This window comes from Panthera tigris, chromosome A1 (genome assembly GCF_018350195.1).
Source record: "Panthera tigris isolate Pti1 chromosome A1, P.tigris_Pti1_mat1.1, whole genome shotgun sequence".
Lineage (NCBI taxonomy): Eukaryota > Metazoa > Chordata > Mammalia > Carnivora > Felidae > Panthera > Panthera tigris.
This window is the reverse complement of record NC_056660.1, coordinates 21,401,511-21,413,686: the sequence shown is the minus strand read 5'-3', so window position 1 is coordinate 21,413,686 and position 12,176 is coordinate 21,401,511. Positions and strand designations below refer to the sequence as shown.

The 12,176-nt window shown below is 42.5% G+C and overlaps 1 protein-coding gene across 1 annotated transcript in view; it reads right to left on the bottom strand.

The window, feature by feature from the left end:
• The window catches only part of KPNA3 (karyopherin subunit alpha 3), a 105,364-nt gene extending 93,763 nt beyond the window's left edge, over positions 1 to 11,601 (bottom strand). Inside the window, 1 exon segment of the mRNA XM_042965365.1 lies at positions 11,478 to 11,601. Coding sequence (XP_042821299.1) covers positions 11,478 to 11,546 — 69 coding nt within the window. The 5' untranslated portion in view covers positions 11,547 to 11,601.
• Positions 11,602 to 12,176: the final 575 nt, after the last annotated feature.

Genomic DNA, 12,176 nt, shown 5'->3' with positions numbered 1-12,176 from the left:
TTAGAGTAAAGCGGCCAACTTATGAAGGTCTGCCTAGGATTTTACTGGTTTGAATACTCAAAGTCCTGTGTCCTGAGAACTCCCTCAGTTCTGGGCAAACCAGGATAGTTGATCATCTTAAATTAGTTATGTTGCAAACCATAAAAACAGACTTGAGTTTAGTCTGAGAAACAAAGGGAGGGGAGGGGTGCAGGTGAATTTACTGGAAGAATAAAGAACAATTCACAGAACCAAAGGAAAAGCTGTGGAATCTGATGAAAAACTCAGGATGAAAGCAACGCCACAGATCTAGGTGGCAGGAATTAAAGAAAGATTTCTTTACAGTACTTCTGCCAAAATGAATCACTTAGGTCCCAGTGTCAGCTCATTTAAGATTTAAATGCCAGGGACAGCATTTGAATGGCCTTCTTTTTATTAACCAGAAAGATTAAGGCACTTTAATTAACCAAAGGAGGCAGAAGCACTTAGATCAAAAATCTCACCAAAAGATATCCAATGGCAGAAGAGTAGCTTCCAAAGAAAGGTCAATCAGAATGAGGTTTCCAAAAGAAGGGAATGTATGTAAGGTCACCACATCAACTGCTGCTTGAACACACCACACCTTTAATACTCTATGACACAGTCACTGTTATTCATGTTATTTTTCTTTTTGTCTTGGCAAACTCCTATTCATTCTTCAAGACCCAGCTCAAGTATGATCTTCCGTGTAACTTAATTCAATTTTCCCAGGTATAGTCACTCGCTTTCTTCATGCTTTCATATAGTACTTTGCAAATTATGTACCTATTTCATAGAATGAGCTCTGTACTAAGTACAGCTGACCCTTGAATAACATGGGTTTGAACTATGCAGATCTACTTATACACAAATTTTTTACAGTACAGTACTGTAAATGTATTTTCTATTTTTTGTGATTTTATCAATAACATTATCTTTTCTGTAGCTTACTTTATCATAAGAACACACTATATAATACATATACAAAATGCATGTTAGTTGACTGTTTATGTTATTGGTCAGGCTTCCAGTTAACAGTACAGTATCTGTAGTTAAGTGTTTGGGGAATCAAAAGTTATATGTGGGCACCCCTAACCCCCATGTTGCTTAAGAGTCCACTGTATATACTTAGGTATCAGTCTCTCACACTAAACTAGCAAGGACAAAGTTATTTATATTTACTATTTGGGGTATTAACACTGCCTGTCTGGCCCATGGCAAATGCTTCATAAGTGTTTAATACATCTATTATCCAAGTCACTGGGATATATGAAACATTAAATTAAAAAGGAAGAGTGGAGCTACTACAGGTAAACAAGCTGACAATATCAAAGAGAAAGCCGACAAATTCTGCAAGGGTAGGACAGGCAAAAGAATTATGAAGAGCAAAAATCCCATAAGCACAAAAATTAAGGATAAAATTCTGACAAATCTAAGAACCTGAAGGCATTACTTATGTAACAGCAAAAACGGATACCCATATGCATAAATGTGATTCTCAAGAAACAAGAAAATAACTAAATTATATTCTATTTAAGAAGGCAGAAAAATGTATAGACATTTTCAGAAACAGTGACTTTTTTGGGGGCTCCATGCCCAAAGTGGCACTCGAACTCACAACCCTGAGATCAAGAGTCACGTGCTCCACCCACTGAGTCAGACAAGCACCCCAAACACTGACATTTCAAATAAAAGAAAATTTGGTATGTAAACAAATAAACTTAAAGCCCAGAAAACCCAACCATTTAGAAAGATTAATTCCAAGTAAATATAGTCATGATTTATTTTACCATACTTTAACTTTTTTTTTTTTTTAAGGTTTATTCATTTTTCAGAGACAGAGCATAAGGTGGGGGAGAGGGGCAGAGAGAGAGAGGGAGGCACAGAATCTGAAGCAGGCTCCAGGATCCCAGCTGTCAGCACAGAGTCCGACGCGGGGCTCGAACTCACAGACCATGAGATCATAACCTGAGCTGAAGTCGGACGCTCAAACGACTGAGCCACCCAGGTGCCCCAACCATACTTTAACTCTTAGTGGTGATATCCCAGGCTGTGACAAATTTTTCTTAATAGCAAAACTGCCACAAAGTACAGCTATATCTTCCCTACATTTTTACTATTGCTTTATCTTCAAAGTAAAGGAACAAAGTAAAGGAACAGGCTTGGAAATGAGAACACAGCAAAACCTTACGCTGAGATATCAAAGTCAAGTTAGGAACAGTGTCAGTCATGGAAAGAGAAAATGCCACTGACTTTGAAGTTAGATTTTCCAAATACATCCTCTAACTCCTTGCTGGATACCAAGAAGTCAGTTTATTCTTTTTCACTTCAAATATTACCCAGTCTATATCACACTTCACCCAAATAACTAAAATTCATTTCACCAAATGCAGTGACTTTGACATTGTAACATTAAACTATTTTTTATCTGAACTATCTTTATCTATTCTTTATCATCTGAACCTTCTGATCAATCTTACCATCACTACTGGGATATATTCTGAAGTACACAGCATCACCAATGGAAGTATTTTTTTTTTTAATCAAAAATGCTTAAACTGAAGATAATCATGCTTCTAAAACTAATCTCCAGTTTACAGAAAATCCAGACGGTGGCAAGAAATAGGAGGAACAAGTTAAGCAACACCACAAAGAAACAGACAAATCCAGTAATTAGGACATTTTATTAGGCTGAACCATATGTAATTGCTGATACTTGGCTCATACTTTGAACCTCCCAAATGAAAATTTCATGTGGTTCAACTTAATACAAGAAAACTGACCTGATTTCTTCAACAAATTAACAGCATTTATAAAATGGTGGGGGACAACAGCCTAAAGGTAGAAGCTACCATTCATCAATGGGTGAATGGACAAAATATGGTACCTGCATACAATGGAATATTATTCAGCCATAAAAAGAAACAAAATTCTGACACATGCTACAACACAGATGCGCTTCGAAGACATTATGCTGAGAGAAATAAGCCAGTCAAATTAAGCCAGACAAATATTGTATGATTCTACTTATAAGAGCTTCCTAGAGTAGTCAAATTCATAAAGAAAGACAATAGAAGGAAGGTTGCCAAGGGCTGGAGAAAGAGGGAATGCAAAATTATTATTTAATAGGTACAGAGTTTCAGTTACAAAAGATGAAAAGTTCTGGATATAGGACAGTGATGATTATTACACAACAATGTGAATGTACTTAATGTCACAGAACTATACACTTAAAGTAGTTAAAATAATAAATTTTATGTTATGTTTATTTACTATAAAAAAATGGTGGGAGAAGCCTATTGTAGATTGAAGGAGATTTAAGAAACATAACCAAGTATGATCTGATCTTGTTTAATCCTGACCAAATGACCAAATGTTTAAAAAAAAAAAAAAATCAGGGACAACTAGGGAAATTTAAATGTGGACTAGATTAGATGTTATTACGTCAGGGTGATACAGTGTTTATGTAAGAATATATTATTTTTAGAGAAGTAGCCTTAAGTCTTTAGGAGTAAAATGTCATGGTGTCTATTATACATATAGAGGAAAAAGATGAAACAAAGACAGCAAACTGTGACTTATTAAATCTAAGTAATGTGCATATGGGATTAATTATACTATTCTTTCCACTTTCCTAATTATTAGAACATTTCTGGGGCACCTGGGTGGCTCAGTTGGTTAAGCGTCCAACTTTGGCTCAGGTCATGATCTCAAGGTTTGTGGGTTCAAGCCCCGCATCAGGCTCTGTGCTGACAGCTCAGAGCCTGGAGCGAGCTTCGGATTGTGTCTCCCTCTCTCTCTTCCCCTCCCCCACTCGCGCTCTGTCTCTCAAAAATGAACAAACGTTAAAAAAAAAATTTTTTTTAATTATTAAAAAAAGAACATTTCTATAATTAAAGTAAGAAAAATTTAAAAATTATTTAACTATGCAGGTCTCTCAATCTCCCAACACTTTACCTATCATAATAAAAAGTTTGAACTTGATTTAGAAAGCAACAGGAAAAGGCACAAAATATTAAAAGTTTCAGTTCAGGGGCGCCTGGGTGGCTCAGTCGGTTGAGCATCTGACTTCGACTCAGGTCATGATCCCGTGGTTCATGAGTTCAAGCCTCACGTAGGGCTCTGTGCTGACAGCTCAGAGCCTGGAGCCTGTTTCGGATTCTGTGTCTCTCTCTCTCTCTCTCTGCTCCTTGCCTGCTCACGCTTTGTCTCTCTCAAAAATAAACATTAAAAAAATAAAAAATAAATAAAAAATAAAAGTTTCAGTTCAAAAATGTATTTTAAGAAAATTATTGTGTTCGTAGTACCTAGTATGGATACATTCATTCAAGAAGTGTTTTAGTGCTTACTTTGTTCCAGCCACTGCACTAAGATGTAGGCAAAGGAGATATACAGTCTATGTGCTCAGAAAGCTCACGATCTAGTTGGAGAAAGAGATAAAACATAATTGAAATATATTAACCATAACTGCATATGAGAAAGATCTATTCAGGAGTGAAGAATGGTACCTAACTCAACCTGGGAAGATGGGGGAGATTCAGAAGATTTCTGATAAGAGCTAAACCCAGAGTTGAGCATTTAAAGAGGGGTAGGAATTAGTCAGGCAACAGGAGGCAGGGAAGGATATTCCAGTCAGCAGGATAGCCCTGAGAATAGAAATAGCATTGGCAAGCAGGGGAGGGCGGGATTCCAGATTATGTATAAGCATATAAGACGCTCAGTGTTGCTAGAGCTTGAAGGGGCAGGGAAGGAGAGAGGAAGGAAAAGCTGAACCTGGAAAAAATAATCAGGTATGAGACTCACTGAAAGATCTCATGAACTGGAGAAAGAACATTAATCACTTTGGGGGCAATTCTTAAATTGCCAGATGATAAGTATTAAGGCTTAAAGTCGGCTGGAGGCAGTGAATACAGAGGCAGGGCCAAAATCCAGAAACAGCACAGAGATTCAAGCTACATGACTGGCATCTGACTGAATGTGGAAGATGAGGAAGGAGTCCAAGAAGCCTCTCAAGTTTCAAGTTCGGGTCACAGTGAGGGTGATGATGCCATAAACAGAGAAAAGAAAAAAAAGGCAGAACATAGCTTTAAACACTCTGAGCTTAAGAAGCTGATGTGATGCTCATGTGATTAATTTCCAGCAGATGCCTAAAACAGATTTAAGTCCCCCACACTGAAGTGATAGTTAAAACTAAGGGAGATGCTTGATGTGGGCAAGAAAAGCAGTCAATAGAGAAGAGAGTCACAGACAAAATCCCAAGACGTGCCTACAGTCAATACATAGGAAGAAGAGTTGGCAAAATCAACCAAAAAGGAGTAATCATTGAGGCAGAAGGACAAGGAGAGACTGTATACCCCGTTAGTGAATTCAAGAAGAGAGAAGTATAACCTATCTGCTCTATGATACGTAGATTCCTGAAAAACTTCATGTTCTGTAAAATTAAGAAAAAAGAGGGAACTACATCAAGAAGGGTAGGGCAATAAGCACCTTAAGACAGAACATAGTCAACCTATGGAGTCTAGAGGCAGAATATGGGGGAAGGGGTAATGTGCATACTCTCCGACTTGCTGTGTTCAACTGTGTCTGTACTTCACGTGTTTATGTTCGATTGTTGTTACTTGGGAGCGTGAAACAGTTAACATGCTGGTGAAAAATCAACTCCGAAATCAAATATGAACCAACATGAATTCTGCATTAACTAACATCATTCTTCTTTACAATTCAAGTATGAATTAGTTCATGTTGCAGAAACACATTATAACAGAAGAGGCTGGCAAAGGAGGGCTAGGCAACAGTATCAATGCCATGGTGTCAACACCAGAAGGAATATCGGCATCTTAGGATAATATTGTTAGTTTCACTCCCAAATATAGAGGTTTTTCAGATATGCTATCTAGTCTCTCTTCTCAGAATATTCCTTAAATTTTATATACTGGTCACTACGTGACAACTCACAGCCCAAGGTCTTTACCTTCAGTGGGCTTACAGAGCCCACATACAGAGAACTTGTTGTAGCCACAGCAATTTAACCCAAAGAGGTAAAGGAAAATTCACGTAGGAAAGCATTAGAGAGAAGAAAAACCCTAGGGACTGATAGTACTTACCATGTTATTGGTGAGTCAGGAAAGGCCCTATGGAGAACTTCTGAAAGGTTTTTTTTGAAGTAGGATGACATGTGCGGCAGAATTACAATCTTGGTGTTCCAGAGATATATAGAAAGGAGTCTGAGTGAGGAAAGAGTTTGCCAGAGTGAGCCCCAGTAAACAGCAAAAGAAGGTATGTTCAGAAGGCATGGAGGCATGTGCAAAGGCCTGGAGAAGAAATCACACTGGTCACTCCACCATCTCAAACGTGTGATCACAGCTGGCACAAAAGAGACCTAAGGAACTATGTGTGGCATCTTAAGGACTTTTAATTTTATCCTGAAGGCAATGGCAATGATCTTACCAAGAAAGTAACACAAAAGGATTTCAGAAAGACCAACTCACAAGATACAATGGGAAGGGAAGATACTGGTGACAGGGAAACCAGGTGCACGAGCATACTTACACAGGTGAGAATAACAGCGGCCCAAACTGGGTAAGCTGTAGAAAGGTCGGCATCAAAGGCAAAAGTAGGAGGGCTCTTCAGATAACTGACTAATAGGAAAAGGGAAGAGAAGGGAGTCCGGGAGATTTTAAGCTTGAGCAATTCGGCAGTAGCACTTACCAACAGAGGCTCCAGAGAGACAGAAGTGAGTTTGGTAATGCTGGTCAAATTTGCGGATGAGAAAATTTATATTATCCTCAGTATTAGAAACTTAAACATAAGTTTTAAGTGTTAAGTCCAAGGATATGGGTTATTTTTTGGTGAAACCGACTAACTAGTTCCTCACTAATAAGGAAACTTTGCAAGAGTACAAAGAAAAAAAAGCAAATAAATTAAATGATAGACAAGATATCAAAAATTTTTATTAGCAAGGTTTTAAAATACCAAATCAGGAATCTCTAGGATATAGCCAAGATTTCTTAAATACTTTCCTCATTAATTAACTTTCAGAGGTTTTTTCCTACAATTCAGGTCTGAGGCTCCTTGCAGTGGGAAGACAGTACAGTGAGCAAGAGTTCTGGCTTTCATGTCATCTGCTTCACTGTAAGTCCAGGTCCTGCCACCCCTGATGACTTAGGGCTAGTTACTTACGAATCGTACGTCTCAAGTTTCCTCAGCGGTAAATATGGATAATAATAGTATATACTTCACTGGATCGTTGTGAAAACTAATCCATACAAAATACTTGGTACAGGTAAACTGCAAACAGTAAGTGTTAAGATTTTAAAAATAATTGTTATTAGTTATTGTTACTGATAAAAATATTACATTCTTGAGGTATACAGGAGCAAGAAAAAGCAAAGTTGACTTGAGTGGCATTTACCAGAGTGTTTGATTTATAAGTACTCATTAAATGGAACGTTTCCATTTCATGCACTTTTCTGTAAGTATATTTGAAAAGTTTTAAATACTTTTTTAAAAGGGAAAAAAAGCCTAAGAACAATGTCTTCTATAAAAAGGTCTGGTATTAAAATACCCATTCCAGGGGCGCCTGGATGGCTCAGTCGGTTGGGCATCTGATTTTGGCTCAGGTCATAATCTCACGGTTGGTGAGTCCCAGCCCCGCATCAGGCTCTGTGCTGACAGCTCAGAGCCTGGAGCCTGCTTCAGATTCTGTGTCTCCCTCACTCTCTGCCCCTTCCCTGCTCGTGCTCTGTCTCTCTCTCTCAAAAGTAAACATTAACAATTAAAAAACAACAACAACACCCATTCCAGACCAAATGAGGATAAATTAAGTTTCCTTTTCACAATGTACTCCCTAGTTTTAGCTACAAAATCCATTCCCCCCACCCAAGCTCCAAACTGCTATCTGGAATAATTACTCTTCCCCTATCTGTATCTGCAGACCTCAAGATAACTTTCATCCCCTTTCTCCACTATGAGCTTTCCACAGAAGAGGAAGAGAAAGGAACAGGAGGAGGAAGTTCAAATCCTCATTCCATCCCCAATCTTGATTTTTTTTTAATTTATTTTTTTTAATTTTTTTAACCTTTATTTATTTTTGAGGCAGAGAGAGACAGAGCATGAACAGGGGAGGGTCAAACAGAGAGGGAGACACAGAATCTGAAACAGGCTCCAGACTCTGAGCTGTCAGCACAGAGCCGGATGAGGGGCTTGAACTCATGGACCGTGAGATCATAACCTGAGCCGAAGTCGGACGCTTAACCGACTGAGCCACCCAGGCACCCCTGCCAATCTTGATTTTTTTTTGAAAATTCCTCTTGACATACAGGATAAGAGCATTATTCCTCCAGAACTAATTCTAAATATTACTGCCAGTCATCTTATTCCACTGCTCTAATCATGTTGTACCTTCTCACTTTATTCTGGAATAAACTCCTTCAGATCTCTCTATCAGGAACTGTCCAAGTAACTCTGCCGCAAATACAGTCTCAGACCACCATGGGCCATCTGGAAGTCTCATCTCTTCACTCCCTAATCTAATTGCTCTTCTTTCTCACCTGGGTCTTTATTCACTAATTTCTTTCGCTCCCTGTTCAAGTTCAGCACATACTTCCTATAAAATCCACCAACCTCTTTTCTGTAAAGCCACTCCCGACTGAATGACTATGAAATTGCTCTCCTCCTCAGCCCTCTCCCCACTCACAACTTCCTGTTAGTGGAACAGGTATAACTTACTCCCTTAGAAAATGTGTATTTTATACTTGTACCTAGCATCTTATTTGTGTATCAGCTGGTTGTACACTTTACAAAGTTTTATCTTTCATCTATCCTATATGTGAAAAGGTAGGAGTATCACATCAGAGCGCATCTCACTGTTTTGAAACAGCCTGATAATCACAACTACTTAGTCACAAAGCTCAGTTGTAGTGTAAGTTTCTGATTTAACACAGTTTCTAATGGGTAAAACTAAATTAGAACCAGCGTCTAGTCTTGGTTGTACCTAAGTCCACAACAAAGGCACTTACCAGGTTTGATCCCTGATCAGTTTACCCTTCAGTCACATCCCCAGCAATTCTACTGCACTCTGTCAGGACTGTTCAACTACTGTCCAACTATTCCTCCCACAGGCCTACAAAGCCCCTTCGTTTTGCTCTCCCTTTTCCTGCATTTTGCCAGGCCAACTTTCCTTCATCTTTCAGGATTAGTTTACTCCAATTCATCCACTATGAATCAACCATAACATCTCCCTTGACTGCTCAGCCTCAAGTTAGAATTTTCTCAAAATATACTTATTGATGTACTGCATTGTAATCATCAGTTTACTTTACCATTATTCCCACTGAACTGTAAACTCCTTGAGGTACAGACTGAATTTTACTCTCTTTTGTATACCCAAGACCTAACATTGTCAGACATCCAACAATTAGTGAAGGAATGCTCATACCCACTTTGTGACCTTGTATGCGCTACGTAAGCACTCTCACATTTCCTCATCTAAAGTACTTTCCTCCTGAAAGTGGGGATAATGCTATAACTAGTTCATATGTCGTTATAAGGTATTAAGTGTCATGAAGCTCCCAGTATAGTGTCTGCCGCATAGACCTATCATTTGAATGTCTGCTATGTCATGCCTTAGTTACTCTAACGTATCCTGGGAAATGTAATATTGTGACCAATATTTTCAGGCTGAAGGCTGAGAAACCATGCCTCTTTTTCATGCATCTGGAAGTCATTAATTACATTCTGATGATCAGCAAATATTTACTGTGCACCTATTATGTGCAGGAGTCCTTACTAGGTAGCACTGAGTTCCCAGATAATAATATAGGCAAAAAAGAAAACAAAAACCTGCACCAATATCCAAGAGAGGAAACAATGTTGTTAGTTCTTCTGTACAAACAACATGGTCATTTTTAAAACTAGTAAGTTTTGCTTTATAATAGTGGTAAGCTTCAAGAAAGATGGGAAAAGTTCAAAATTAACTCCTATCATCAAGTGGACCAATTAAGGAGGCAGTTCCAAAATTTCTTGTTGCTATTCCTAAGTTTCACTTTTGCTTACAAGTATTTCCCACAGAAGAAATTTAACCATGACAAGGATAGAGATAGATGACCTTTATTTGTCTTATTCAAACGGGAACTCCACAGAATTTCCTTAGGTTTGCTCCAATTAGTTTTAATTTTGTAGCTCTGAAAAATGGCCTGAGTTTTGTGTTTCTCTACAAAACAGAACGCTGAATGTTTCCCCACCACGTTCTCTAAGACAGGATAAAATGCGCACATCTTCGTCACCTTGGCCCTTTATCAAGAATTACAAAACTGCGAATCATGTCACCTAGTATTAGAAAAGGAGGCTGTGGACTTAAAACCACGTTCTCCCTAACAAATCCAGAGGTCAGAGTTCCAGGGAAGTTTGTGCAGTATACTACAATGCTTTCAGTAGCTGCAGAGAGACCTCTAGCGCTGCCTCAGTAAGCCGAGTTTGCAAATAGTACCTGCTAATGTCACCTTAATGAGACAATGGCAACATGCTGTGTAGCAACGAACTAAGTGACCACGATGCTTACAGTTTTGCAACCACTTGGAAATTCTACCAGCTTGAAGCAAGAGAGATATACAAGGCCGTATGAACCTATGTATCCGATTTATTTCGGTAAAGCATGTCAAAGAAATTATTATCCTATGCACAATCCCACTACAAGAAAGGCTAAGAAAACAGGTCCTGTGAGCGGAGGTCGGAACAACGTCTCTTCCAAAGCCTCAACACAATAGATGGTAAACTATTGTCCACCTCCAGCTTGCTCCAAATGCCAGCAGTAAGAGGAGTATGAGCTAGAACAGCTCAGCACGACCGGTCCAAAGGACAGCACTGGAATATGAGAAAATGGTCCTGGCGCATCCTACCCTCCCCCATCCACCACCCTCAAACAAGTCAGTTACCCGGCTGGTCCCCACCCCCCTCTGCGGGCCGCCACCGCCCGCCTGGGCCCCGCTCGCACAAGCTATGCGCGGGGACCGGCACGGCGCCGGCTCCATGTGCGGCAGCGCGGGAGGCACCGAGGGGGCCGTGCCGGGAGGGAGGCTGCACGGGCAGCCGGCGCGAGTCGCCGCCGCCCCCTCCGCGGTGCGGTCGACGGACCAGGGTGGCAGCATCCCCGGCCCGCGAGGCGCCGGCCCGCGGACCCCGCCTCAGCTCCACATCCCTTCCTCGCCGACAGCAGGCCGCGCCCGCGTGACGGGGCCGAAAACCCCGGCATTTCCCGGTCCCCGCGCCGGCAGCTCCAGAGGGCGGGTGCAGCCCGGCCCGCGGTCCCGTCGCCCGCTACGCCCAGCCGGGGCCGCGGTGACTAGAGGCGGCGGCCAACTCCGACCCACCGCGAGCCGGCGAGAACCAGCCCGGCGCCGGCCCCCCGCCCCTCCCCGCCGCCGAGGGGCCGGCGCGGCCAGCCGGGTGAGCCGGGAGGGCCCAGACCGCGGAAGCACACTCACTTCCACATCGCGGCCCTTGTTCTTAAAGCTCTTGATGCGGTGGTTCTCCAAGCCCGGGTTCTCGGCCATGGCTGCGCGCGGCTCCGGCGGCGGCTACTCCTGCGGCTGCGGCGGCGGCGGCGAGTCTCGGCGCGGGAGGGGGAGGTGGGGGAGGGCGGGAGGGGATGGGAGGGGGAGGGGGAGAGGAGAGCACGTTCCGTGACGCCTCCGAGCGCGAGGTGGCAGCAGCGCCGGGGGAGGCGCAGGCCGACTGCCGGGCGGGGCGGGGAGGGAATGGCGCTGAGGAGTCGCGCGCGCCCGGCAAGCTGGGGTCACGTGACCGGGGCGGCCACCAGCCTGGACGCTTGCCGGACCGTTCTGGGGATGATCCCCGCCCCTACCCCCAGCAAGGCCTCCCCACAACCCCTCGAGGATGCAAGTCATGTGCCAGCAATGGAGCCGATTGAACGGCTTTTACTTCCTCCGACACGCCGGGCTGCGGGCGGAAACTACAGTTCCCAGCATGCCAGGTACAGCGGGGGTAATTCTTCTGGCCTTGACAGAACGGGAAGAATGCCGGGAACCCTATCCGCGCGGGTTTGGGTGCAGCGCGCTCCTGGCGCCTGGGCGTGATGCCCCGCCCCCAAGGCCGCCTCTGGGCGGGCAAGTGGGAGGAGCTCGCCAGGAGATGGCACCTTGCACCCTATGGGAGGGAGGGGG